The sequence below is a fragment of the Psammomys obesus genome, unplaced genomic scaffold (genome assembly GCF_907164565.1).
Source record: "Psammomys obesus unplaced genomic scaffold, mPsaObe1.curated_primary_1811, whole genome shotgun sequence".
Lineage (NCBI taxonomy): Eukaryota > Metazoa > Chordata > Mammalia > Rodentia > Muridae > Psammomys > Psammomys obesus.
This window is the reverse complement of record NW_026585644.1, coordinates 50,072,356-50,099,650: the sequence shown is the minus strand read 5'-3', so window position 1 is coordinate 50,099,650 and position 27,295 is coordinate 50,072,356. Positions and strand designations below refer to the sequence as shown.

The 27,295-nt window shown below is 47.2% G+C and overlaps 1 protein-coding gene across 1 annotated transcript in view; it reads right to left on the bottom strand.

Moving 5' to 3' along the window:
* The window catches only part of Epas1 (endothelial PAS domain protein 1), an 81,240-nt gene extending 54,617 nt beyond the window's left edge, over positions 1-26,623 (bottom strand). Inside the window, exon 1 of the mRNA XM_055619260.1 lies at positions 26,030-26,623. Coding sequence (XP_055475235.1) covers positions 26,030-26,055 — 26 coding nt within the window. The 5' untranslated portion in view covers positions 26,056-26,623. The remainder of the gene's footprint in view (positions 1-26,029) is intronic.
* Positions 26,624-27,295: the final 672 nt, after the last annotated feature.

The window sequence follows — 27,295 nt, the reverse complement described above, 5'->3', positions numbered from 1 at the left end:
TGCTGGGGTGATCAGTGAGGGTTATCAGTGACTGGGCCAGGCCAGAGAGTTCACACACCTCAGCTGTCATTTACATCTTATTTCCTCCCTGAGAATAAAGACCAGGTCCAAATGCATCAGCTACCTGCTATGCTTGGCTAGTGGAGAGTTGGGGGGGGGGGAGAGTGTGCATGTGTGTGTGCTTTGCAGAGGTAGCATGAAAACTGGGAGGTAGTTGAGGCCTCCACCCATGTATCTCCTAGCATGGCCTCTTCTGACTCCTCAAGACTGTAAGCTTCTTCCTCACCCTTCCCAATTCTCTAACTGAGATGACCTGAACTACCATCTATTCCACTGTTTTGGTATTTAGGAGTCTGCTGAGTATTTCCTTGTTGCCTGGGTCAGCCAATTTGCATATGAACCCTGAAGAACTATGGTTTCATTTATTATGAAAAAAATTTGAGGGAGTCACTAAGTTTCCTCAAAATGTAGATGTAAACACTGCAGGGAAAGAAATGTCTACACCCTCCTCCCCCAAGGTAGCAAAAGTTTACTAGAAGAATTTCTCTTAGAAAAATCTGGCTCAGGCAGCACAGGGACAGAGGCAGCTCTTCTTCGAGCTATGGTAAGATGGGTATTGTCTGTGCACTGCCCTCTAGAGGCATGGCTGAGAACACCACCTGCTGTTGAAGTTGAACAAGGCAGAGCCCCAGATTTTCCCAGCCACTGGAAAGTGAACCCTCTTGTGCCAGATACATTGTTCTGGTACAATGAGCATCCAAGAATATATGGGAAACCAGTTTGAACCACTTCATACCTTCATTCTATACTGATATTACAAATTTTGGTCTAGGTCCCAAATGGGAGGATGTTTTCCATAGCTTCAATATTATTGCCAGTGTTTCAAGCGTCAGGATCCTGGGATGTGACAGGTTGGATAGCTGCTGTCAAGTCTACTCACTCCGGACCACTCTGAATTTTCTTATTCCAAATATCTTCAGGTTCATGCCTCAACTGTTTGTTTGTTTGTTTGTTTGTTTACTTTGGTTTTATGTGTACAGATCTTCTGCCTGCATGTATGTATATGCCTCACATGTGTGATTGGTGCTTGTAGAGGCCAGAAGAGGGCATCAGATCCCTTGATGTTGAAGTTACAGACAGCTGTGACCTACCATGTGGGTACTGGGAGTCAAACTCCAGCCCTCTGAAGGAGCAGCAAGGGATTTTGACAGCAGAATCATCTACTGAGCCATGCCTCCAGGTTTTAAATTTCTAATGTTCTTTAGTGCTTGCATGTTCTTCTGCAGATTCGTGTTCTTTGCTCACGTAGACAAGATCTTAAGGGCAAAGACCCCTACTGTCTACTTGTTACTACTTAGGCATTCCAGTATAGCACTGGGGCATCCGGCAGACACTTCATACTTATTCAACCTTGGAATCATATCATTTTAGAATTTTTAAAAAGTTAGCTTTTATCTGGTCTAGTCCCTTTACTGTACAGATGAGGAAACTGAGACCTGTAGGCTGGTAAGTCAGAACTCAAGGTTAATACAGCCTTTCCTCTAGTGTCTTGGAATGAGGACCAACCTTTTTGATGACTAAGCCACTACCCTCTGATTCAAATACAATGGCCTCCATCTTGTAGTTTAAGCCCATAGGTACAGAGGTTTAAATTAGTTTCTCAAGATACCTCAGCTATAAACCCAGGACTTGAACTCAGATACTCTGTCTCTAGAACCTGTAAGCCTACCACCACTGTGCCTACCACCACACCACAGTCTCCAGAAGCTTCAAAACCATTTCTCCCACTTCCACATCCTGGCATTGACTGTCTCCCACCTTGCCTTGCTTCTACCCACCCTCCACTTCTTCATAGCCACCACAGGAAGGGAAGGATGTCTTCTTTAATCTTCTGAGGTCTTCACGAGACTTCAGCCCATGTTCCCCCCCCTCGTTATTTACATTTAGTAAATAAACATCCACTGACTGCTGAGAAGGCAATCGATGTCCTCTAAAATGCGGTACAGGTCTCCTAATACTTGTTTTTTTCCTCATGGAGGAGATAGGAATCTATTAGGAGTGAAAACACCTTTGCCAAGACCTCTCCACCCTGGCCAAATGTTGCCCAATTCTTGCACAACCATGAAGTCATATGGGTGCTCATCCCCCAGGCAGGTGATGCAGCCACTCCTTCCTGCACCCATCCATGCTGGTTCCCTTGGCAGACTCATCTCAGCCCTCACACTCAAGGCAAGCCACACCGGGAAGCAGGATCGTTCTTGAGAAAACACACCTGGGACTGGAAACCGAAAGGGAAAGGCACTATCCTTACTCTCCCAGCATCTCCCTGTACTAAAAGTTGGTTCTCTGATGGTGGACAACAATGACAAGATTCCAGCAGGTCCCAAATCCACCAAGAAGAAGAGACGGCTCTCCCTGGGGACAGCTGATGGCTGGAGGAAACAGCCCAGCATCGGATCATTTCCTTTTCATCCTGATCATCTCTCTGTTCGCAGATAACCAAGATAGCACCCATGTTAAGCCAGGCTGTCCCTATGGGAGAACAATCACAGTTTCTCTGCAGGGTCTAGGGGACATTATCTCTTTAAGATTTAAATGATGTGCAGGGGTAGTTTTCACTAACCTTATGCATCATGGGTTTCTGTTTCTACTTTTTTTGGTCTTTGTTTTAAAAACAAAAGGAATTCTGAAAAATCATGACAGTAGAATTTCAACTTTTTTCACTGTAATTTTCATGCAGGCACCAGCCACAGGGGACATAAAGCACACTTGAAGTGAGAATAGTCCAGTAGAGCTTGTTCATCTTGGACAGTTTAGAGAAATACTTGGAACTCGTCCTCCAACATCTGCCTGGCACCAGCACCCAGGCCAAAGCCTTGCGGCTGGCCAATGGAAAGGATGGTTAGTACCAAAGAGCCCTGCCTCTACTGAGCAGACCTGCTGGGCTCAGCTGAACCAAGAGGAAGTCATAACAAAATGAATCATGCCCTCCTTCACCTGCCTACAGGATATTCTTAAACAGAGGCTAGCAGGGCTTTTCCTATAAAGGAAGCACACCCTCAGTGCCTCTCCCAGTCTTGGGCCCCAAGCAAACACCCACATCAGCAGAATGTTGCTTCGTGCTCTCCTCCCATCTCCAATGGATAACACAATAGCTTTCCTTCCAGAGGGAATGACCTAAAAACTTCCAAACAATATTAGTACTCCGATGTCAATTGGTAATGATTTCCACAACCTTTATTGCTAAGATTCTTACCTAAGCATCCAGAACCATTGCCCAGCAGAGTCCTGGGTCCACTGGGCCTTTGGACACCTTACATGGTGGGCTTTTAAGTACAAAGGGTGCTTTTACAAAGACCCAACTTTAGGAAATCTCCCAGCTCCATCAGGAAAGTTCAGCCCATCCCTAACTATACCCTGTTTCCTTCTTTTAAAAGAGTGCCTGATCATACCTCCCTCTTAAGGAACATCTCTGCTTCATCCAACACTACAGCAAAGGCTATACCCTAGCTACACAAGACTGAGTAAGACCAGAGAAGGTTGTGAGCCTGGCTTCAACATAAAGCAGACATATTAACCAGTTTTAGGTTTCTGTATTCTTGCCATTTAACAGAGGAACTCCAAATTATGGACCCTGCCACTTTTGTGAAGTTGTTGCAAGCTGCAGTCAGATTCCCGTTTGTGTAGCTGACTTTAGCATGTGACTTTAGAAGTTATCGTCATGGGTGGATGGGCACAGAGCAGTGGAAGAAGGCTTACTTAGAACACGTCAGGCCCTATGTGGTGACCCCTGCACTGAAAACAGTTCTTAACTATAGGACAAAATGCGATGTGGAAGACCCATGCCATCTGGGAGTTGTCCAAGCTGTCCATTTCTCATCCTAACTGATTTATCGAGTCTTCTCTGCCACGGGTGCATCGCAGCCAAAGCAGGGCGTTCGTTCGTGCTCCTCACTGCGTTCATGCTCCTGACTGGTTCATCCGCAGCAGCCTGTTTGCAGCCACCCCTCCTCCTCAACCGACAGGGCCACCTTATCTTTTCAAAAATTAAATTTACATTTGCAGATAACATTTAGTATAGTGAGTATTAGATTATAGAGAATATAAATAGTAAAAATTAAATATAATATTTATTACACACATGCCTCACTGAGTAAGTGATGCAGGCAGAGAAACACACACACCATCACCACCACCATCAAAAACATGGTTTAGCTTGCTCTTGCTCCTTTCACTCTGACCCCATGCTAAGGATCAAACTCAGGGCCTTGTGCATGACGAGCAAACACTCTACCATTGAGCTGTTCCTCCTAGCCATGCCCTTGCTTTTAAGCTGCTTATAAACAGTTATTGAGACAGGAGATCGCCCTGTATACACAATAGCCACAGACTAAATATTTGGTGGTGGTGGTAATGAGGGATAAGCGTCCTGTGGGTTGGCAAAAACTTCTGAAAGATGGTAGGTTGTTTCTAAAGCCAGAAGAATCACAGCCATTGGTTAGGAGACCTCTGATGGACACAAAATGCTGCCTCAGCTCCCGCTCTCTCCTGTGGAGGACATGTGCGAGCGTCCTGGGACAGACCAGCAGCAATTCATGAGTTTTTAAATTCTTCTTGTAAGACTGTTTTTATCATGTATACGCGTTTGTGTCTGTGTGTCTGTGCATGTATGCCCCTTTTTTTTTTAAGATAGAAAGGATACAAATCTGAGGAGGGCTTTGGGACCAGATGTGTTTTGTCAATTCAAGGTGTTATCCTCTTGTTCCATCTTGTTTATCACTCCTGCTCTTCGGTTAAATATTTCATCATATCTGGACATGGCTGCCTCTGGCACCTACTATGTTTACCTTTCTTAGCAAATATTTATTGAGCACTATTTTAATATCTATTATTATATCTAGTGCCAAATAATAGAATGTTTGCAACATAGGAGATATGACTTAAGGAAAAAAAATATGAAAATGTAAAAACCAAACCAAACCAAACAAACAAACCTCTTTAAATAACTTTGTCTGTGTCTTAAGCTTTTTAAGGGCCTTGAGTTACCCAAGAGCTGAATGAAGATTCTAGCTGATCTGTTCAGGCCTAAACAATATGGGGATGCCATGTCCCTTACATTTCCAAACGACCAGCCAGCCCAGACTAGAGCCTAGATAAAGTCTTTTGTTTTGTTTTAACTGGCTGATTTATTGGTACTGTCTCCACTGGAGGTTAGCACAGGGGTAATAACTATCAGCTTCCATGATGAGTAGGGATGGCTGTGGGCCGCAGGCTTCCTCGGCCACCTTTGGACTGACCATGCTAAGCTAATACCGTGTATCCTTTGAACAGTAGAAGAGGAATGCTTCCACGTTGTATTTCTGCCATTTTTTTTTTTTTTTTTTTTTTGGTATGACAGAAACAGCAGGTACTTTAGAAGCCCAACCCACAGTCAAGGTAAAGCTCTCTCCCCCATAGCGTTTAAGATGCAAGTCATTTGGCCCCTCTATACCTTGTTCCCCATTTCCCAGTGTCCCTGGAACGAACCAGTTCTCAAAGTGGGGACTAAGTACCAGTAATGTTGGTGTCTCCTGGGAACTTGTCAGCTTGTCAGAAAGGATATATATGTCTGTATGTATATATGTCAGGCTTCATCAATAAGAAACTGAGGAGCTCCAGCATGCAGAGTTGTTTTGGAGTACGTGTGTGAACTCATTCAGATGGGGGTTTGTATACATGCAGGCTCTGATCTTTTCCTATCACCCTCCCCTTTATTCTTTGAGACAGTATCACTCACTGAATCTGAAGATAGCCATTTTAGCTAGGCCAACTGGCCAATAAACACCTGGAATCTTCCTGTCTCTGCCTTCCAATGCTGGCATCACAGGCACACAAGGACATGCATTCATACAGTTGTAGGGGATTTGAACTCGGGTCTTACCATTTTCACAAGCGCTCTTAACCGCTAAGACATCTCCCCAGCCTGCACTCTGACCCCTGTAGGGTCTGAATGTGCATTCCAGTGCAGAAGCCTGTTTTAAGGAAGAGATATTATAAGTCCTATGGTACTTCCTTATACAGACAGAGCTATGCTCCCATCCACTACGAATGGCTAGAAGTTGTTTCAGGTTCATAGCAAGTGCCCTATAAGTTCTGAATATAGGCTGCCAATTTAACATCCTAGGGTAAGGAAGAGGAGAAATTATACATTGCTCAAAGCAGTGAAAACTAGATAGCAGTGTGGTTCAAAGCCCTAAGCAAATGTTTGGCAAGACGTCTGAGTGGAGAAGAGAAAAGAAAATGGGCCCAGGATCCTACAGCACATGGCAGCAGTGCTTGTCTCCGAGCAAAGGGTTGCTGATACCTGCATGCAGCGTGGAACCAGAGAGATTACAGGTTACGCCAATCTGCAGCTTGCTTGCTTTAGCTAAAACTCCCCCTGAGAGGTGCCACCATTTAAGTCTCAAAGGCCTTCTACTTAAGATTGCTTTATCTGTTTCACAATACAACTTTGGAAATGAGTCTCCCAAAGTGCCTGAACCGAAGATGATGGTCAGATGGTGTCTCCGTCCCTTTGATACCCTTCCTTCCCCCTATATTACCTGAAAGCTTCGTTTGCCTCAAAGACATAAACAGTGTCTCGGTGATGTTCAGTCCCATCCAAGCCACATGTGTCCGGGGTGTCAGGATGAGGAAACACTTTGCACTGACTTGAATGGCTATTATCAAAAAACCAGAATGTAATTGCTGGCAAGGATACAAAGACACTGGAAGCCTTGAGCAGTGGTCAGAATGCAAGATGGTATAGTTGCTATGGAAGACAGTACGGTAGTGCCTTAGAGATTAGATATTAAGTTATCTATGACCCGGCAGCCTCACTTACAAGCTAATATGTCCTAGAGAGCTAAAATCAAGGACTCAAGTAGATGTTTGTAAACCAATGCCCACAGAGCAGTGGTCTTCAACCTTCCAAATATTGCGACCCTTTAGTACAGTTCCTCGTGTGTTATGGTGACCCCCAACCATAACATTATTTTCACTGCTACTTCATAGCTGTAATTTTGCTACTGTTAAGAATTGTAATGTAAATATCTGTATTTCCCGATGGTCTTAAGCAAGCCCTATGAAACATGAAAGGGGTCTCGACCCACAGGTTGAGAACCGCTACCATAGAACACAGTCCACAACTGCCAAAGAGGGAAACAAACAAAATGTCCATTGATGGTCAGTAGGTAAACATCATGTGATAAATACATACAATATATTATCAGTTTTAAAAGGAAGTTTTGATCGTTACTGTGACATGAATGAAACAAAAACATTCTAAGTTACAGAAACCAGTCACAAAAGGATACCTCATATTTTCATTTATATGAGCTACTTTTGTGTTGTCATATTCCTAGAGAAAGCAGAATGTTAGTTACCGGGGCAGGTATGGGCAGGAGGAGAGAACTTCTGCTTAACGAATGCAGAGTTTCGATGGAGGATGGGTAACCGGTCCCGGAGGTGGACAGCGGATGGCAGCATAGCAAAGTTGTGTGAGTAACACCCAACTGTACAACTAAAAATGGCTAAAACCAGGAGAGGATGCAGCTAATTAATAGAGTATTTGCCTAGCATGCAGGAAGCTCTGGGTTCAATCCCCAACGCCACAGTGCAGTGGTTGGGTGGTGGATATGGCAGCTCATGCCAATAACCCCAGCACTCTGGAGTTGGCGGCAGAAGGATCAGAGGTTCAAGGTCATCATCGGCTATGTGTAGGGCATTTGAAGCCAGCCTGGGCTACTTGAGACCCTCTATTGACAAACAAACTAGAAACAAAAACAAAATAAAACAAAACTCTCTTCGAACCCAGATAAATGACCAAAAACCAAACAAACAAACATGGCTAAAATATGCCAGACATATTGGCCACCATAACCCCACCCCATATTACCACGAAGGAGACAATGCAAACCCCTTACCGTGTCCCTAAGCCACACTCCCACACAAAGTAAATGTTTTGAGTAAGAAGGACCCTGAAACCTCCTCATGCCTAAAACTAAAAACTAGGGCCGATGCCTACTTTCAAGGCAGCTTCTGACTGTGCTTCAGTTTGCCACAATTCAAGCACATCTGTGAAAAGAGACCCTGAGCTGAAAATGGAGATTTGGCTGAGGCTCTCGGCTTCACCCAGTGGCTTCAAAATCCCCATCCTCCCTTCCATTAATGAGGGTTTGCTTCAACCTTTCCATTAGCCCACAAACTACTATTTAAAAAGACATTTATCAAATTAACACGGAGTACTGCTAAAGTCATCTGCAAACTCCGTGCACTTTGCCACGTAGGAGTTGCCATGCCAACAGCTGCCGCACGTTCATTGTACAGACCTATCAATTTTAACAAAGTCCTGTTTCATAATTCTGGCTGTAAATTCAGGCTTCTTGTCCCTTCCTGTTTCCCAGTTGCACATGCGTGGCCAGAAACCCAGCAAAATCAGGTACTGACCACGTAAAGAGCAATCTCAAAACCCCCGGGGCTAAGTTAGTACATACTGATGACTTTGAAAAGCAGACAAAGTTCATTAATTCCTTTCTTTAAGTCTTAGTCCAATCATTCCTCAGGAATAAAGCATCAAGGAATTTGATGTAATAATAGTCTGGCCAGTAAATCTAGAATAGGGAGTGCAGGGTGAATAAATTGAAAGAGAGACTGTAATTATGCAAATTGTTACAATAGATCATTTGCAGGCAACTAGCAACAAAATGAGGTAAACCCTGCAGTCTACTGGTGCCAAATTTTGTATCAAGTTTTGTTTTAAAAGATTCTTGAAAGGTTTAAAATAAATGTGTTTAAGCTGAGAGGCATTCCCCTGCTTTTTGATTTAGGTAAAAAGTTTAAGCCAGAGAATTTAGAAAACAACTTGTCTTGACTCAAAAGCATACCCAATGGCAAGTAATTAAGCCTGGTGTCAAACAGAAACTTTTGGTTAAATAAATACTTAACCAATATGTGTGTGAATGCATACTTTTGTATGCCTACAAATTATATATATATATATATATATATATATATATATATATATATACATATACATATATATGTGTGTGTGAGTGTGTGTGTGTGTGTGTGTGTGTGTATTATATATTATATATTGGCAGGAGATGTGGGTCATTGGTAGAGCACTTTCCTAGCAATCTGTGAGGCCCTGGGTGCAATCCCCAATACAAATTTGGGAGTGGTTAATTCAGTTTAAAGAAGAATTAAATAAAACAGGCAAATGCCAGCCACTTAGATCTAACACAGGAACAGTCATTGTGCTGATGTTTACTGCAGAGTTGTAACCCTTTCGGGATATGAAGTGAAAATACTCATCACCACCCTTAAAAAGTACAGTTTTCAGAGATAAGACAGAAACCCTCTATCTACAGCATGTTCTTGGGCTTGTTTTTAATAATCAAATTAGAAGCGAATCTGAATAGCACTAGGGATTCTTCCAAGTTCTCATGTCATGATAGCAACACTGGACAAGGAAAGGTCACTTCTGTAAAGATATGGATTGCATTACAAATTTCCAGGAGGTCTATAGCCAAGTAAAATTTAAATGGAGCTCCTTTAAAATCTTGGGCACAGGAAAGCCACCAAAGTAAAACTTGTTCTACCAGCTAGTGGGCTCTTACTGAGAGTGTTTTCCCCAAAGTGAGAGACCTGGCCCAGCCCTTAGAGCTGTCATGGGCACAGCCTCCTCCTGTGTAATCATGTGAATTATCCTAAGCCTACAGAAAGGCCTACACGGGCGCATAACCTTTTATTTTGCAGTTATTTCTGGGACTCCAGAGCCAGCTGGTCAGAACTTCAGGGGAGACGTTGCTCTTCGGGTTTGAAAATGATTGTTGGGCTGGTTAACACTTGCTTTTCGAGGCTGGACACACAGTGACTAGGCATCCTGTGAAGATGCATCTCTGAGCAGAACCTAATACAGCTAATATGGCTGACGTCCCATAGCGTGGGTCGGGTCGGTGTCGCTGATGTTGGAGAAGCTATGTCACTGCGTTATCAGAACTTTTTGTCTTGCAGTGGTAGAATTTTGATGACTTTTTAATTTTTTTACCTTCAGGCTTCTTGTATGGTGACTTTATGGGAATAATTCATATATTTTATGATCAGAAGAAAACAATTTAACTACTTTAAGGATTTTACAGGAGAGATGACTCATGACTATAAGGCGGGGGCAGGGAGTGTGAATGAGCAAGCGAGTATGTGCATATGTCTTCGGTGTTCCCTATCTCCCTTCTTGTTAAAATCTCTCGCCACGCAGTTTGAGGGGCTCTGCCACCAGGACCCCAAGCACCCATGGATTATATTCAAGTATCACCCATCCTCCCTCCACATCCTACTCTCCGCCCAGCAGGGCCAGCGAGCTGCCCCCGCACTGGAGCTAGCCATTCAAGAGGCAAGGAAATATTATGCAAGAACACAGGAAGTCAAAGGAGACAGGATTCTGGGCAGGCCTGGCAAGGAGTCTGTGTGAACTCCAGTGAACAAGGGGACTTTGCTCAGCGGGGCTGAAGCCAGCAGAAAGCCTTCCCAGGGCGGCAGAGCAGGGCCGTCCACATCATGTCTCTGGCCAGTGGGTGGCCATCCAGAACTTGATGTACCTGATAGAAGGCAGATAAATGAGTCCCAATATTTCTACTTTTTTGGCCCAAGTTCAAGGTGACTCCCCAACACAACACTCTTGCACTGTGACTCACCTCTGTCCTACAGCATGTTCTCCCCTCCCCCGGCACAGCATGACTTCACTCAATACGCTAAGTCTCTCTCTAGGCCTCACTGGCTTTTTAGCTCGCTTCTCCCCTGCTGCTTCAGGACACAGTATTTTCAGGTTGCTTGTGTCAACCAATTCATGTCGCTGCCAGGTCTGAGCATGCCAGATACGCTCATGTACAGGAATCATAGTAGCAATGACCCCTTCCTTTGCAGCCTTATGTTTGTAAGCCCTGTTCCAAAAGGCAGGGCATTTAACAGTCTCATGACAGGTGTGAAAACTATGGCCCAGAGGCAGTGTCTGACCCCGTTAGAGTGTCAGAGCATCCATTTTCCAATCTCGGTGTTCTCTCTCACCCCAGAAGCCTGCACCACCAGGAGATAAAAACATGGCTCCTCCTGGTCATTCAGCTGTCTCCTTTTGGAGATCCTCTATCATATCACATTATCACACCTCAATCAGCTTGTGGGGGGGGGTTAGTCCTGCTGCACTGACAGAGATGGTCTGAGCCAGGCCCAACAGCAACTCCTGACTGAATGGAATATCTTTTTGGAGAGGAAGAGTTACAAAGCGATGGAGAGACTTCCTTTAACCCCTGCCAAAAACCTCCAACTTCCCACCTTCCTACACCAAGTCACCATCTGGAAACAGGAGGCCAGACCACTCCACCTCAGGGTGGAGCTAGACCCCCGGAGAGCTACAAGGTTATCTGGCCTGGTTCCCACCTCTTGGTTCATTTTGAAGTTGGGGAAGCTGAGGCCAGGGATCGTCACCTAGCTGGCTGGTTAGCACCCACCTCTTCTCAGAGAACTCACTGAACACAGCACATCACCCGGAAAAAGGTACATACTTCAATGTGAGCGGGAGAGGCAAGGTGGGACAGACTTGGGGGACAGCTAAGACCCCCACCTCCACCCCATGGACACCCAGAACCAGCTACGTAGGGGCAGCACCCACCCTGCTGCTCCTCCTGGCCTGATAATTCCTAACTGTGGTGGGAACGGCAATGGCCATTCCCCTGGGACTCGGTGCATTCCCAGACACTACCAGCACACAATGGCCCCTACGTCTCTGGTGTAAACATTGCCAAATATGACAAACAATAACATCGCCACGACAGAAAGCTAAGGTGCCGAGAGAGGCAGCAAGGATCTTTGCAAACGGTCTGAGGCTAGGAGTCCGCTCACGTAGACACTGTCAATCCGTGGTCATTGCACTCTCGTGTCTCAGTCACCTCATCTCTATGCCAAAAATGACGTTTCCTTAAGTTTACATCAAGAGCTTTGGAAAGAACCAGGAATTGTCATCCCAGCACAAGGGAAGCCAGCAGGGGCTACATAGCAAGACCCACCTAAGAAAACAAAACAAAACAAAACAGGCTGTAGAAAACATTGAGCACTAAACAGTTGTAAAGAGCAGTAACGCGGAGCCCCAGCCATGTCGAAGCAATGGGTTCGCTGAATATTTAAGAAGCACCAGTCTGTGCAGGCTCTGCCCTAAAGGCTAAGGACTAGGTTGTAAGCAAGGCATGTGAGGAGCCTGCACCTTCACAAGGGAGGAGCTCGGCAGACGTAAGCAAACATGTCAATTACAACATGTGGGAAGTGTTTGGAAGAGAAATAGGACAGGGTTAGAGGTCAAGTGAAGGGGGTCAAGATAGGCTTCCCTGAGGAGGCGCTATTTAAGCTGAGACCTAGGGCTTGAAGTCAGCTGGCCAGTCTCCTGGGTGTGGCTGAGGGAGGAGCAAACTCGGAGGCATGCAGCTCAGACATGTCACAGTTGACGATGGGTCTGAGGCCAGAGCTGAGGTGGCCTGCCTGCCAAGTCTCATGGTGATCATGTAGCAGCCAGGCCTCTGCATTCTCACTTCTAGCAAGTCCAGGAGACCAAGGTCTCTTTCAGGCGTCACCTCTGCTTCTAGGTTGTCATTCACTCTCTCTGACCTAACATAAAGCAACAAGTAGAGCTGAGTGGCTACAGCACCAGCCAGCAGCCCAGCAGTCTACGGAATAGGTGTGCTGCGTGGAAGGAATCGCCATTGACATGAACACTGCCCTGGGCCTCTCCTTCTCCACAGGTGCCCAGAGAACCTGTGTGCACAGCAGGATGTATGATCTGATACTTACCAGGACTTTCTTCAGTCCCTTCATGTGAATCGGATTTCCTCACTCTCAAGGCATGGGCAATAAAATAAAATAAAATATCACTAAACTCAATGTCATGATTGGCAAGAACCCACAGGCCTAAAAGCCCAAAGAGGAGGGATACTCAGGGGCCTGGAGACCAGAGTCTCCTTTTAAACTCTCCCAAGGCGTCCTTCTGACTGCAGTCATTTCACTTTAAGAGGTAATAATATGCCTAATGATTATATTGCTGTGTTTGTTAATTACAATGCCTTGAAGGTTTGTACTTTATACTTTTCAAAGTTCTTTCCATTGAGATAATGCTTACAAAATGAGCTTTTAAATATACTCTTTTAAAATATGTGGTCTTATTAAAACATTACCTAGCTTTAATCCCTTAATGGTATTCAGAGAACGAGAAGCACATACATCTACCACCCATGAGAGACACACAGGGACGTGAAATCTCCATCCTAGGTCACACAAACCAGAGGGCAATCTAGAGCAGCCCTTCAGACTGCTAAAGACTCATGAAAGCAGCTTTGAACTTCATGGGGAGGCCAGCTTTGCCTGGGACACAAAACAAGAAAAGGTGGCCCTACCACATTTAGAATCTGGCAAAACAAAAGGGAAGAAACACAGAATGCTTGTGGTCATTCTGACGCTATTGGAAGCAAAGGAATTCAAGTGGGAGAAAGCTTGTCACTCCCCAAAATAAACAAGGGCCCTGGAGACCAACTCAAGGAGAAGTAAGGTGAAGCCACCACCCTTGTTGTGGTATTTGTAACCATACAAGAAAGTACAGGTGGCCAGAACCATAAGGCACCCATTGATCTAGATGAAATATAGTTTCTAAAGTGCTTAAGAAATGGCTTGGGGTGGAGAGATCCACGTTCAGTCATCTGGAGAGCTGCCTGGGACCTCTAGTCCCCTGGATTGCCTCACAGCCTGGAGTGAGCTAGAGAAGGCAGGAACCACACTAACTTGAGATATGCTCAGGCCCTTGCATCTCACCGATGGAGGCAGGGCAGAACTTGCTATGAATTCCGGAGAAGCAAAGGTAGATTTTTTTTTTTTAGGACCTTTTACTTGGGAAAAGAAAATGAACATGGAGGCTTAGCAGTTAAGACCAGACTACTTTTGCAGAGGGCCCAGGCCCAGTCCAAACACCCAGGCCCAGCAGCTCACAACCACTTATGATTCCAGCTCCAGGGGATCCAACTCCTTCTTCTGTTCTCTGCGGGTACCTGCACACATGTGTCACACACACGTGCAAACACATTTGCATATTAAAAAACACATTTAGAAGATGAACACAGATGCACCGACATGGAGCCACTCACAGGTCCGCAGCTGTCTAGTCACAGGTGAACTTGGCTAACGCGCCTTCCTTTTCCTGACGCCCATAAGACGCAGCAGGAATGTTGAATCTAGACTCACATTTATAGTATGGCGAGATCTGAGCACATGCAGTCATATCTGGTCTTGGTCTTGGGGTTTTCTTAGAGCTTCCCGAAGCTTCCAGAGGCACACACCCAAAGCCTCACTTAGCCCCTAGATAAGTCTGTGCTGTGCTGCAAAGCTCCACTGTCTCCTGTCCCTGTCTGGCCTCCTTGCTCCAGAAGACTCTTCTCTGGGCCCAGGCACGATGTTTACACACTAGGCATGTTAAAGCAAACCACTGACCTAACAGAACTGCCAGGACTGGGCAGCAGTTTCTCCATTATACACCCACTTCAGGACAGAAAATAACTAAGAGTTGAGACATACAGTTGTCATTTCGAGGTTAAATTGTAAGCTCCAAGCATTGAGGCGCTCTAGCTTCCCTTGAACTGCTGTTGGAAAGGGTAAGGTAATGTAACTAGGATCAGAGTTGCTGGCTTCGGACGTCCCTGGGATCTTTGACCAACTCCTGGCCCACAAATGTTTAGCTGTGACTTTAAGTGCTTCTAAATTCTAGGGAAAAGGTTACACCTGCTTGTGGAGAGGAAAGATCTCCAACTGTCCTACCCAGGTGACTCAGAAAGACGATTCCTTTTCTTCCCCCACTCTTCTGGCACCATCAGACCCAGAAGAGCAAAACTGGGTTTTAGGGAGTGGTGTGGCTACATAACAGAAAAGGAGAAGGTCAAGGAACAACTTGGCCAGAGCATTCTGGGTGGGGTGTGTGATGAAGAGTAGAGAGGAACAAAAGGAAAGATTTGACTTGGCCTTGGCCACCACCCTCCTCCAAGTACTAGGTACTCGAGGGATGTCTTATCTTTCTCTGAGGAGAAGTGGCAAGAAGGGATAGATGAATGGCCTTATCAAATCCCCAAGGGGACAAAGGCTTTCTGTCTGAGTGAGAACATGAGGATGAAGGGCCACTTTAGGGAGATAGCTTTAGGGAATTCCAGTCCCCATTCTGAATTCTAACACCTACTACTCCCCAGTAGTTGGGCAAGAAAAAGGAAGTGTGTACCTGAATGGTGGCTGATTCTCTAAGATCTGTGGGTGCAGTGCTTTGAGGTCACTGTTATGGAGGATCAGTCACTCCTAAGTGTTCACACACTAGCTGGGTTCGTGGGAGGAGGAGAATGAAAATGCTTCTAATGAATAGCTTCTAATGTCCCCAGAAGAGGCAGGCTAAAGACTCCATCAAACTGACTTGAGAAGGCCTGTCCCCAAATTTCCTAGCTTAGGCCCAGGCCCAGGCCCAGGCCCCATCTCTTCTATTACAAGAGCTACCGGTTCAGCGTTGAAAGGAGCACTCACCAGCCGTTTCCTGTGAACTCTGCTTCCTTCTGCTTCCCATCTGCTCATTCCTAGCCCATCTCCATTGGAGGGGCCCACAGTAGCCGCCGGTGCAAACCCAAATTCTAATCTTCAAGACTGAGGTCTTATTTAATGGTCTTTTCTCAGATCTCCAATCTTTTCTAGTCAAGTCCTTTTTAACTTTGCACAACACAGCTCTCAATTCCTACCCATTTCCCACTCCTGCCTCAATGCCTTATCTGGACTAGTTTTTACTCCATAACAAGATGGCAACATCCTAGAAGATGCAGCGAGGATACTCATCAGTGTGAACCACCACACACTGGTTTAAACAAGTCATTTGAAGGGATCTGAGCCACCTCTTGTGATCTTTCTGTGTGGCACAGCCCCCAAATTAGTACATCACCTAAGCGCGTACACTCAGTACAGGGCATTCCCGCAAACCTCATCACCTACATGGTGGCTATCAAACAAGGATGGCGTAAGCTGATCTGAGACAAGGGTTCTGCCTGTGTTTTCCATCTCTCTGCACTAAGGTCCCCCTATTCCTGAATTCTATCTAAAATGGAGATAGATAACAAGTTTTAAAATCATGATGCAAATTTGAAAATTCAGACAGAACACCAAGTTGATAGAAGACTACACAATGTGCTTCTGATCGGAGACTGATTTCCAGGAAGCCCCTTCTGAGAGCTGGTATCTATTTGCATAATTTTCCTACCTGGCAATTTGTTAACTTCTGAGTTAATCTGGGGAATTCTACTGTTTAGCTGGTATTTGCCTTATAATCTTGTGCATTCTCGATGTTAAGTATTAACACTCTAAGCTGCCTGAACCTTGCATTTGATAGCAAATAATGCTCATCTAGTTCACCCAACCACCCCATTTATTTTTCTTTTTTTTCTTTCTAAACAGAAACAGGTGAAGGAAAATTGTGTGGATAAAGACAGCTGAGCCTAAGGAGTGAGCTTTGTAACTAACCCAAGGGACATCAGCAAAGCCATTTTGAATTTTTAATGGAATATGATTTCAGAGAGAAATGAAAAGGATCAATGTTTTATAGGCTACACCAGAAACTCAGACATCCCTGCTTTTTAGCTATGTGCACCATTCCTGGAAAGGCAAGAACAAATAAAATGTCATTAGATAACAAGGAAATATAATCGTCTCTTTGGTAAACATAACCAGAAGGTAACAGCAAATGGAGGGGACATTCTGTTAAAGGCAAGATTGCTTAGGCTCCTGGCAGGAAAAAAAAAAGTGAGCTATTTGGGTGGAAATAGGGGAAAACCATCCAAGCATGGACTAATGTGAAGCAACAGGGATGAGTACTGTGACAATGCCTTTGTTTCAGGGGAACTAGGCTTGTGACCGGAACTCAGGAGGTACCATGGGTAATAATGAGTGAAGCAAATGGGAGAGCAGGGGTGGGTTCCTCATTGCCAGCAAAGTCAACTGTTACATAGCTTCCTCTTGGGAAGGACATTGGGTCAAGTTCTTAGCTCTTTATTTAGGCTCTGAGTACTTAGCTAACCCTTGGGGGTCTTCAGAGAAGCACCCAAGTCCAGATTGAACCCTCTTGCCACAAGGAAAATATGCTCTGCTTCCAAGACAATGGAGAAGGCTGGAAACAAGGCAGTATTGGCACCAGGTAAACATCTTCTGAGAGCCCAGGAAAACTGTGTCGGTGCCAGGACCTTTCTTTAGTGAATGCATGGGTAACCAGTTTCCATAGATCAGCAGAGTGAACTAGAATTCCCCTAACTCCTTGACCACCACAAAAGGCACCAAATGGGTGGGGCACATTGGCTGAGCCAAGAAAGCATACCAGCAGTAATAAAGCCAGAAAGAGAAACTGAGAAGGGCCATGGCTTCTACACCACACCCACCATTGATTCCCTGAAGTCCTGGGTATAACATAAAAGAGACTGCTGCCACACAGTGATAGAGTTAAAATTATAGACGCTCCCTTGTCACCAGTGGAATGTGACCTTCATGTTTCCCTTATCTTGATATCGAGGTAAACAGTTGTTGTGCAAGTACACAAATAAAGGTCTAAAGGTGAAATGTGGTGTGTCTGGCAACACCACACTGCTCTAAGCCTGGGACAAGAAAGCTTTGGCTCTGCACATGCTTTCTTTCTCCCTTTACCCTAGACACCAAAATTAGCAGCATCGACCTCAGCCAGTGCTGGAGTGAAGGCTGCCATTCTAAAATAGCCTCTGGGAACTCTTGGACACACCAGGGAGAAACACAAGGGTATGGTGGCTCACAGAAACTTACTGAGAATGTCACTTCCCTAGACTGATTAAAAAAAAAAAAATTCGTAAGAAATAAACATTATCAGGACTTCTGGAACTCAGAGAACTGCCCACATGGCATATTTTATATTTTTATATACATATTTAATATTAAGCACTGTTTACATTCAGAAAGCACTGTGGGGTCACAGTTCATAAAAAAATATTGTAGAGGTAGCATGGTCATAAAGTATTTATGTCATGGCTATGCTTCAACCCGAAGCTTTACTTTATAAACACGCACAGTCTTCTTGTTTCTTGGTTGCTCTAAAAATGTCACAAGCCTGCTTTCCTCGCACAGATAGTAGTAGAGAATTGATTTTTAAAACTTTAGTTTGAAAAGTAAGATTCTCAGCCCCTGGAAGGTGTAATTCTCTGTTATTCCCACATGGAATTCATAAACAAAACCAAGTAACTGTGTGTGTGTGTGTGTGTGTGTGTGTGTGTGTGTGTGTGTGTGTGTGTGTTTAAAGGCACTCTTTCCTGCAGCCGTGTATGACGTATTTTCCAGAACAATCTTTCTCAACACTCCAAAGTGCTTCAGCCAACAGGAAGTCGTAAAGGTAGGAAGGCGACCTGCAAATATTTGCTGTAATTACTCATTAGTAATGAGAGGGTTAGTGCTGCAGCTTGAGTGGCTCCTGAGTTCCCGACTATCCCCCTCCCAATGAAACAACACAACACAAAACCAGGAGCCGAGGTGGGCCCAGCCTTGCCACACACAGATCTACTTCTAGGTTTGGCTTTAGATGGTTTGGTTCTTTCAGCAGATCCATTTCCCAAAGGCAAGAAGATGATATTGTGCCGTCCTCTCTCTCCAATCCATGACAGGACAAATTTCAAACAGTCACAACAGTCTAAGAGCTTTCAATCATGAGTAAAGTATGCATATTTGTTAACAAGAACACACCATCAAGAGACAGAGAGAACACTACACAGCTAGACACACAGCATACTGGCTTAAACTATTACCCATCCCAAATAATATCCCAAATCATACACTAGAGTTGAAGCATTTTAAACGATTTATAAAACATTTTTGACCTTTCTTAGATGGAACCTATGTATCCTGTTATTCTTAGCAAACCACTAACTTCCCACAGTTAGAGGCTGACTAAGTGTGCACTTCAAACCAAAAGAAGACCAAAAGAGGCTACTAAACTCCTAACTAACTTCTAAGATTGCCAGTGGCTGTGGCCTAGTATTTGGGGGTAGCCAACATGGCAGCAGCGGTCAACCTCCAGAATGTCATGGTCAATAGGGCAGCACAGTAGATACATGTTAGGTTACACAGTCTAACAAGGTGAAAACCATGAATCATCTGATTCTTAGCACTTACCTATGACATTATTATTATTATTATTATTTTAATTTGGAAGTTACCACTAGACGGGTAAGAGCAGCGAGTCACTGGGGGAAAATAGAAAAGTTCTAACACTCCATTTCCATGACTGTGAAATCTTAAAAAATGCCAGATGGATACATGGATATATGTGTGTGTGTTATTTTAATATATATTATTTTTAGTATGTGTGTGCATAGGACTGCTGTGCCTCTGTAGGCTGGGTGTCTGATCTCCCAAGAATGGGACTTAGGGGCAATTATGAGCACATGGGGGATGGGAGCCAAACCCAGGTCTTCTGTATGATCAATAAGTATTCTTAAGTGCTGAGCCATCACACACAGACACACACACACACACACACACACACACACACACACACTTTCTGAAATTTGTTCTGTATGACAAAGTATCTGCTTCCTGGCATACAGATTACTTATAACTTTAAAGAATCTTGTGCTTTCTGGTAGGAGACACTATATACCAGGAGCCTGGAGGACATGCTGGTGGCTCCTGGAAACAGCCTGAGGCCATAGCAAACCAGTATTTCCTGAGCTCTGAGGCAGAGAAAGGCCAATCAGAAATGCCTAACATCTGGTTGCTGTAGCACTTCTCTCCCCGGTTCTGGGGATCACAATGGATCTCCACATTTTCCTCCATCTCAAGCTTTCAGATCAGTCCTGTCTTTCAGTAGCAGACACAGAACTGACACTAAACTATATACAAAGTCTACTTGAAAACGGCAAGTGTTCTAGCTGTATATATCCATAGATGCTAACCCTCCCAACTCCTCCACACACGCCGTGGCCCACAACTGTTATGATATGTTTCAATGAAATCATGGTTTGTGGCAAGAAAATGCCAGAAGATCTCAAGGTTCTTAGCACAGGGACTGGTGGTGCTCACCAGAGAAAGGGCTCTATCAAAATACAAAATATGATCACAACAATCGTAACTACTCTTTATCCCCCCCATCCATTCTTTCCTTCCTGTGCGTGCAATTTCAAAAGATCAAAAGAATCAGAGGAAGTCCTATACATCTTGATTCGGAGATGGTTCTTCAGAAGCCACAGAGGAAGAGCTCCAAACAGCCCCCCCACCCCCACCCCACCGCACAATGGAGTCTGAAGACTGGGTAGTAATTGAAGTCTTGCCACCAGCAAAGGGTGGACAGAAAGCTTTGAACTTCCAGGGGCAGTAGAGAACTGTCTCCTGTCCAGGCAGGGGAAATATCTATTAAAAAATAAAAAATAAAAAAAAATTCCAGGGGTTCCAGGAATACGCTTTGGGTCTTCAGTTCCTGCCTGTGTGAGGTTTGATACAGGGATGAGTCACGAGAGAAAAGTCATTATAATAATTATAAACACAGCAACAAAAGAAGTTATCATTTATAGAGTGCTTACCACATTCAGACATGGTATTAAATGCTTTATGGGCCTCTTAGGTAAGGCCAGGAGGCACGGAACGGTGGGAGAGAGTGTGGACTCTGGAGAGACCATGCCCAGAAGAGGCTCAGCTGCCATAATGCCTGTGACATGGAGCAGCAACCTCGCTGTACTTGAGTTCCCATCAGTGAAGTGAAGATAATAATAGGGCTTATCTCGAAGGGTTGTTACAAGGATTAAGAGAGTTAATCCGTGTAAAGTTCTGAGGACAGCACTGGCACAGGAGGACCCGGTACTCAGCTGTTTGTCTTGTCCTCCTGCATATATTGGCTCATTTCCCCTAAGAACATATCCTTTTCTAGGGTACAAAAGAATCTCCAAAGAGTGGAGAATAGTGGAAATTGTGAGTGTAAATTTCTTTTCATAAGCACTCCCCAGGACAGGAAAAGACACTGAAAAGTAGGAGGAGCAGGCAGTCTGCAGCCTCCATAGAAAGATCCTAAAACTCAGGGAGGGCAGTTCTTGGCTGCTAGACAGAAAACCAGGGAGAAGGCCTTGCCTCTTCCAGATCACACCACCTTTGAAAAGCTGCTAGGAGCTGAACAAGGGATGGGGATATAGCTCAGTGGTAGAGAACACTTGTACAATCCCAGCGTGTACAAAGCTCTGGATTCAATCCTAATGGGTAGGCAAGATTGAGATTAACATTTTTAAGAGGCCAAAAGAACAAAACATACACTTTGTGGAATTTTAGAGGCTGAATTCTCTACCCTGGAAGCCCATTACAGAGCTTGAGGAAAGGAGCCCACAGCCTTCACAGCCTTGGTAGAGTCACAGTCAGCTTCACCGCTGTCCTCAGTGGAAGCAGAAGCCTCTGGCTGTCACTGTAGAGGCAAGCATCCTCACCTCCATATTCCTCACTCAAAGTACATGAGTAAACCAGACCATTAAATCCGGCAGTCATTTTGTCTACAGTGTCAACGTGCATGGTGAAGAACACCCTTGAAGCCTCTACGCCTTTGCTCATACTATCCCCAAGTGCTAACGCCTACCACCAGTCTCTGGGATCCAGTTCATGCTGGTGCCAGCATCTACCCCTCATTACTTTAGGTATCCTGCGAGCCAGCTTCCCCACTTACACCAATGCATTTAAAGGATGGTGTGTGCAGTTACCAGGTGAGACACCACTCAGAGTTTCTTTTCTTCAGCTTCAAATATCTGAACCCGATGAAAGAAAAAAAAAATCACATGGGTGCTGACACCTAAGATTTCTTGTGTGGTCCTGTCCACCCCCTGACCCAGACCAAGCAATTAAAAGTAATGAACATATTCCCCATTTCTTAGTTTTCAGCATTTTTTTTTTCAGACTAAGAGTATTTGCTCTGCACCCGTTGTTGCCTTACTGGTTAGTATCTTGGTGTAAGTATTGGTGTAAGTAAGTATGAGACTCTCCAGCATGGGGCTGGAATGGGGAAAACAGGTAAAGGATAGTGAGGCCTGGGAGAAAAGAGTACTCACTTAGCAACATGGTAAAAACTTGGTAGTTTATATACTACAAAATTTCCTTAGGACTCAAAACTAAGGAAAGATCCATCAGGGCAAAATGAAAAGGTAAACTATTATATTGAGACAAGGCAGAACTGGCGGAGAATTTTTTGTTTGTTTGTTTGTTTGTTGTTTTAAAGCAAGTAAACACTTACTTAGTAGAAAGTATTTTCTATTAATAGAAACGATTTCCTCAAAAGTGGAAAGGCCTAAATCATGAAGGAATTAATCTCAGCACTTTCAAACACTGAAGCCCTAGAGCATTAAGAATTACCTAGGCGGTCCCTCCTATTTCTAAACTCTTACCATCGTAGATTTCTACCACACTGGAAATCGCCATATAAACACACACATATACAGAGGCGGAGAGACTGGTGTAGAGTGTAAATAAGGTACGCTGGTTCCATCTCAAGGCTGCCATCCCCGTGAAAGCACCTAAGCATGCCACACAACAATCTGGCTGTGGAATGTTCTCTACTTCACAAAGCATCTTGCTACATCCAGGAACTGAGGAGGGTCCTCGAGTTGTCTTTGCTTAATGAAGTCTCCCTAAAATAGTAGGGGTGTTTGTTTGTTTGTTTGCATGTTGATTTTTTTGTTTTGTTTTGTTTTTCCCTAACTGAAATAAAGAAAAGTTCCTCAAGTAATGGATTCACATTTTCCAAAGTTTGTAGAGACTGAGAGCACCTTAGACTGACGGGTTGACATCATACCTGCCACAGCTGGAAGGCTCTTAAAATTATCTAGGAAAGTAAATCTCCGTTTTGAAGGTTCAGGGGTCTGGTGGTGGGGGTGAGCTGCACTAAGTCTTTGGAAATCCTCCCTGGCTAGAGGCATACCAGGGCTGGGGGCTCTGCTGGCCACATACTAACTGACTCTAAGGAGGCAACATTTTGATTCTTATCAGCACTATTTTTCCCTGTTAGGAGAGAAGGCATTTTAGCTTCCCTGGGCCTTATCCAGAAAGAGAAAATATGTTTATGGCTTCCATGCTTGTTTATAAAATAATCTTAAAGCCCTACGATAAAACTACCACAAACAAACAAACAAAACCCGGAAGTCACAATGCTTTTTACAAACTCTACAAAAGCTGTCTGAAGTACAGTTTCCATGACGGGGCTAACAGTATCATACACCAGTTCTCTGCCATTCTAGATTTCTGGTAATTCAGTGAAAACTGCTGTCAAATGTTGAGGGAACACTAATTAGAAAATAAGCTTCACTTGAGATAGCCATCCAGTATGTTTCCTTGACTTGGAAAACTGACGGACTTTGAGTTCATGTTAACAGAGGAACAATTAAGTCCAGCTGGCATGAGAACCTAGCCATAGTTTGGGCACTTGAAGGTCCTGCTATCTTCAGTTCCCTGTCCACTCTTGCCCTGACACCAAGTACCAGCAGCACTCCTTAAAGTACTTGGACCAGAGTCTGGTTTGGGGCCTGGACTTGGATTCCTGGCCTTCCGGGGACCTCATTTGCGTTTATCTTAATTGCCCTGCAAATCCCACTTGAGGGCATCTACACTTAGCCCTCCCTAGAATCAGGAACCCTGGCAGGCTTGCAAAAACCCTGTTTCATCAAAACTCAAGAGACCTCCCCATGGGCCCCCCTATCAAAGCCTGCTGGCCAGCCAACAATTAAAAGGCAGGCTCTTAATTATTATGGATTAAAATATCCACCCGCAGAGTGATGTTTGAGAACAAATCAAGCCTTCTGACTTCTGGAGGGGCTATTTCTAGAATGAACAATGCAAATGTTCAATTATGTTCTGGAGAAGAAACAGCTCTTGAACCAATAAGAATACAAATTTTTCAGAACCACTAGTGGATGGAATCACCAACCTGGGGACTCCTACTGCTCCCATCAATTTCCCGCAGCACTGAGTAGCTCGGGGCGGCCACTGAAGGGACACCAACTTTCAATTCCCTGCTTCATAATTGTAAACTACCTCTTGATGCCCTCCCCAAGAAGCCAGCCAGCTCCACCAGTCTGGAAACCATTATCCTAACAGGTGTTGGATGACTGGCTCCTCACAGGACCCTGGACCGACTGTGAGGGACCTCCACATTGCTCTCCCTGCTTTTCGGTACCCCCCCCCAACGCGCGCGCGCGCGCGCGCACACACACACGCACAAGAATTCCTGCAGGCACAGGCTACCACGGGGGCACTGGCAGCCTCCGAGGAGGTTCCCAGGCTGTGTTGCCCTGGTTCTTAAAGTGGCCGCTGTCGTCGATAATCTGTAGCGTCATTACGCAACTTTCTTCCCCTCCGGTTGCGGCTCCCTCTCTACTCCAGCGGCCCTCTGCTAAGGAGGCTCTGCAAGCGGGGGCCCTGAAAAGCGCTTTCCCGCTTCTCCCAGGGATTGACAGCTCTAAGAGCAAGATGACCCTTCACACTGATGAGCACCAGGCCTCATCTCGGCACCTGCGACAGTCTCCATAGGTACCGCAGTAATAAAACGCTCAGTAGGTTCTTGTGGCGGCTCTGGCCTGCCTAACTTCGCGGTTTTGGCTGTTTGCGATCACTTGCTGATTGGCTCTACAGCATAAGGTGGAAACTTAAGTATTTTTTCCGTGCTTCTCTACCCCGAAAGGACGCTGCATCTCAGAGCTGTACGGCGGGCGGCAATGGGGAAATCAAGAACCGGACTCAGTACCTTCCCCCCAGAGATCCGCCAGCGCAGGGAGCTGGCGCCCGGCCAGGACGGGTGCGATTCGCTCGCGTTTATCTAATCCTTATCGGTGCCCTGAGGTGGGAGCTACCGCTTACGACCAGAGGATACACTGTCCCTGGCTCAGCTCCCTAAGTGGAAGTCCAAACAAACAAAAGCCAAGCTGCTCCGGGGCCGGGTCCTCGCCGCCCGTCTTTTCCAGCCTAGCCTGGGATCTCCCGCGGCTCGCGCCACTCCGCCGTCACGCGTTCGATTCCGGCCGCCCCCAGCCAGGTCGCCGGTGGAGCGCAGCGCTGGGAGCTCCGGCCGCGGGCTCCCAGCGATCGAAACAGGAGCAAAGGGCTCGGCTACAAAGTTCTGCAGGAGGCGAGGACGCACCCGGCTCTGCTCCCACCTAGAGTAGGGTGTCGCCAGGTTCGGGCCGGCTTGGAGGAGGCGCCAGCGCTGCCTCTCATCCAGCGCCGAAAGGTTGGCGAGGGCAGGCCTTCGGGGTGGCCCTTCTCTGTCTGCACAGTCGGACAGTCGGAGAGGCCCGGCGTCGCCCTCCGCCCCCTGCGCACTGAGCCACCTGCCCCGCGGGGCAATCCAGGTCACCACCCACCCTCTGGAGAAGCCTAAGTGCAGGGTGAAGGAAGCGGGGTCCCACAAACTTGAATGTCCCCTGGAACGGGACCCTTGGCCGCGCCCCGACTCCTCGGACCGGGACGCGTCCCCGGAGTCGCGCTTTTGCCCTTTATCCCTGGCTCGTCCGGGGCGCAGAACCCGCGCAGACGCGCGCTCCAAAGAGACCCGGAGGGTCTTGGGAAAGGAAAGGCGCGCCTGCTGCTCGGGTGTGTGAACTCGGAAATATCTCAGGCACTGGCCGGGGAGGCCCGGTGCTCCGGGGACAACACGCTCTGGAAGGCGCCGCGGAAGCACCCCTGACCTCCAGGGCCATCTCTCCGTGCCTCAAGGTCTCGCAACTATCCGGTTCGCGACTCCACCGCGAAGCCGCGCCTCGGCGTCCCCGGAGCCGGCACCTGTTCGCTCCCTCGCCGCCGGACCCAAGGGCGCTCCGCCGGCCTCCGAGCCCCCCAGCACGCCTCCCGCAACTGCCCGGGCTCGGCGCGCCCTCCCGCCCCGCGCGGCCCCGGCAGCGCCCGGGAGCGAGCCGGCCGCCCGCTCGGACGCCCGCCTGCCTACCTTTTCTTCTCCTTGTCAGCTGTCATCGTCGTCGCCGTGGCCCTCCGAGCCCCGCGGCGCCCGGCTGCCCTGAAGCCCGCGGGGGCTGCGGCCGCTGTCGTCGCTGTGGCCCTCGGCGGCCCTCGGTCGCCCCGGCAGGTGCGAAAGGTCCCGGGCGCTCGCAGGTCGGAGCGTCCCGCACAGTCAGGTGGCAGCGTGCGGCCGGCCGCCTAGGTGCGGAGGAGGAGGGCGGAGGGGGCGACAGGGAGGAACCTGCAGGAGGAGGCGGGGCCGGGGAAAGGAGTGGGAGGAGGTTGGAAGAGGCCGAAGGAGAGAGCGGCGCCTGGGGACCACAAGTTCCGTTTATCCCCGAGCCGGAGTCACTTTCCCGGGATCTCGCAGAAAACAAAACCGACCGACCGACCAAGCAGCCAAAAAGAGCGGCTCGAAGAGAGGGAGCTGGAGGGAATCCGGGGCCGGGCGGGCGCGGCCGCTGAGATGACCATACAGTCTCAGGACACTGCCGAGGATTGTACGGCCGCCTCAGGAGAGCTGGGGCGGAGCGCTGGGGACTCCGGGGCTGTGCGCCGGCCGCTCTCGAATGTCCGGCTTCCGCGGCTGCCAGCCCACTTTAAAAACTCGGAGGGCCCGCCCGCAGGAGGGCGCGAGGGCCGCGCGAGTGGGACAGCGGGCCGGGGCGGGGCCGGGGCGGGGCCGGGCCGGCCGGGGCGGGGCGCCAGGCAAGCTCCGCCCCGCCCGCTGGCCGCCTGCCCCGGCTTCCCACCGCGTCCCGGCCAATGGGAGGCGCGGCCAGAGCCTCGGCCCTGACCCCGTTCCGCCCCTCTCTCCCGGGCCGCGCTCCTGGGGCGCCCGACGGCCCCGCCTCCTCCTTCCGCAGCTCGGCGATTTGTTTTTGTGGTCTGCGGGGTGGCGAGGAGCTGAGTGGGACTCCGAGCGTGGTGGCGCAGTTAGCGCGGGGCTGAGTAGTGGCGGGAGTTTGCAACCCGAGCCCCGAGGGTGCCTTGACGCTAGCGTCCTCTCAGCTGCGCTTTTCCCTGGGAGCCAGGGCAGGACCGCAGGGTCGGGGGGGACGTGCAGCGTCCCGCCATTCCACTCCCCACCCCTTTCTGAGTGATGATCCGTGTCCTTGACCTGGCGGCGTGGCTGCCTTCGGCAGGTGGGAATATTTCCCAGGACCCCGACCTCGGTGCAGCGTGTCTGCCTCGGCGGTGCGCTCTTTTTGGGAAAAGCGCAGCTGACCTTGACTTCTGAGTCTGGAGAGGCAGA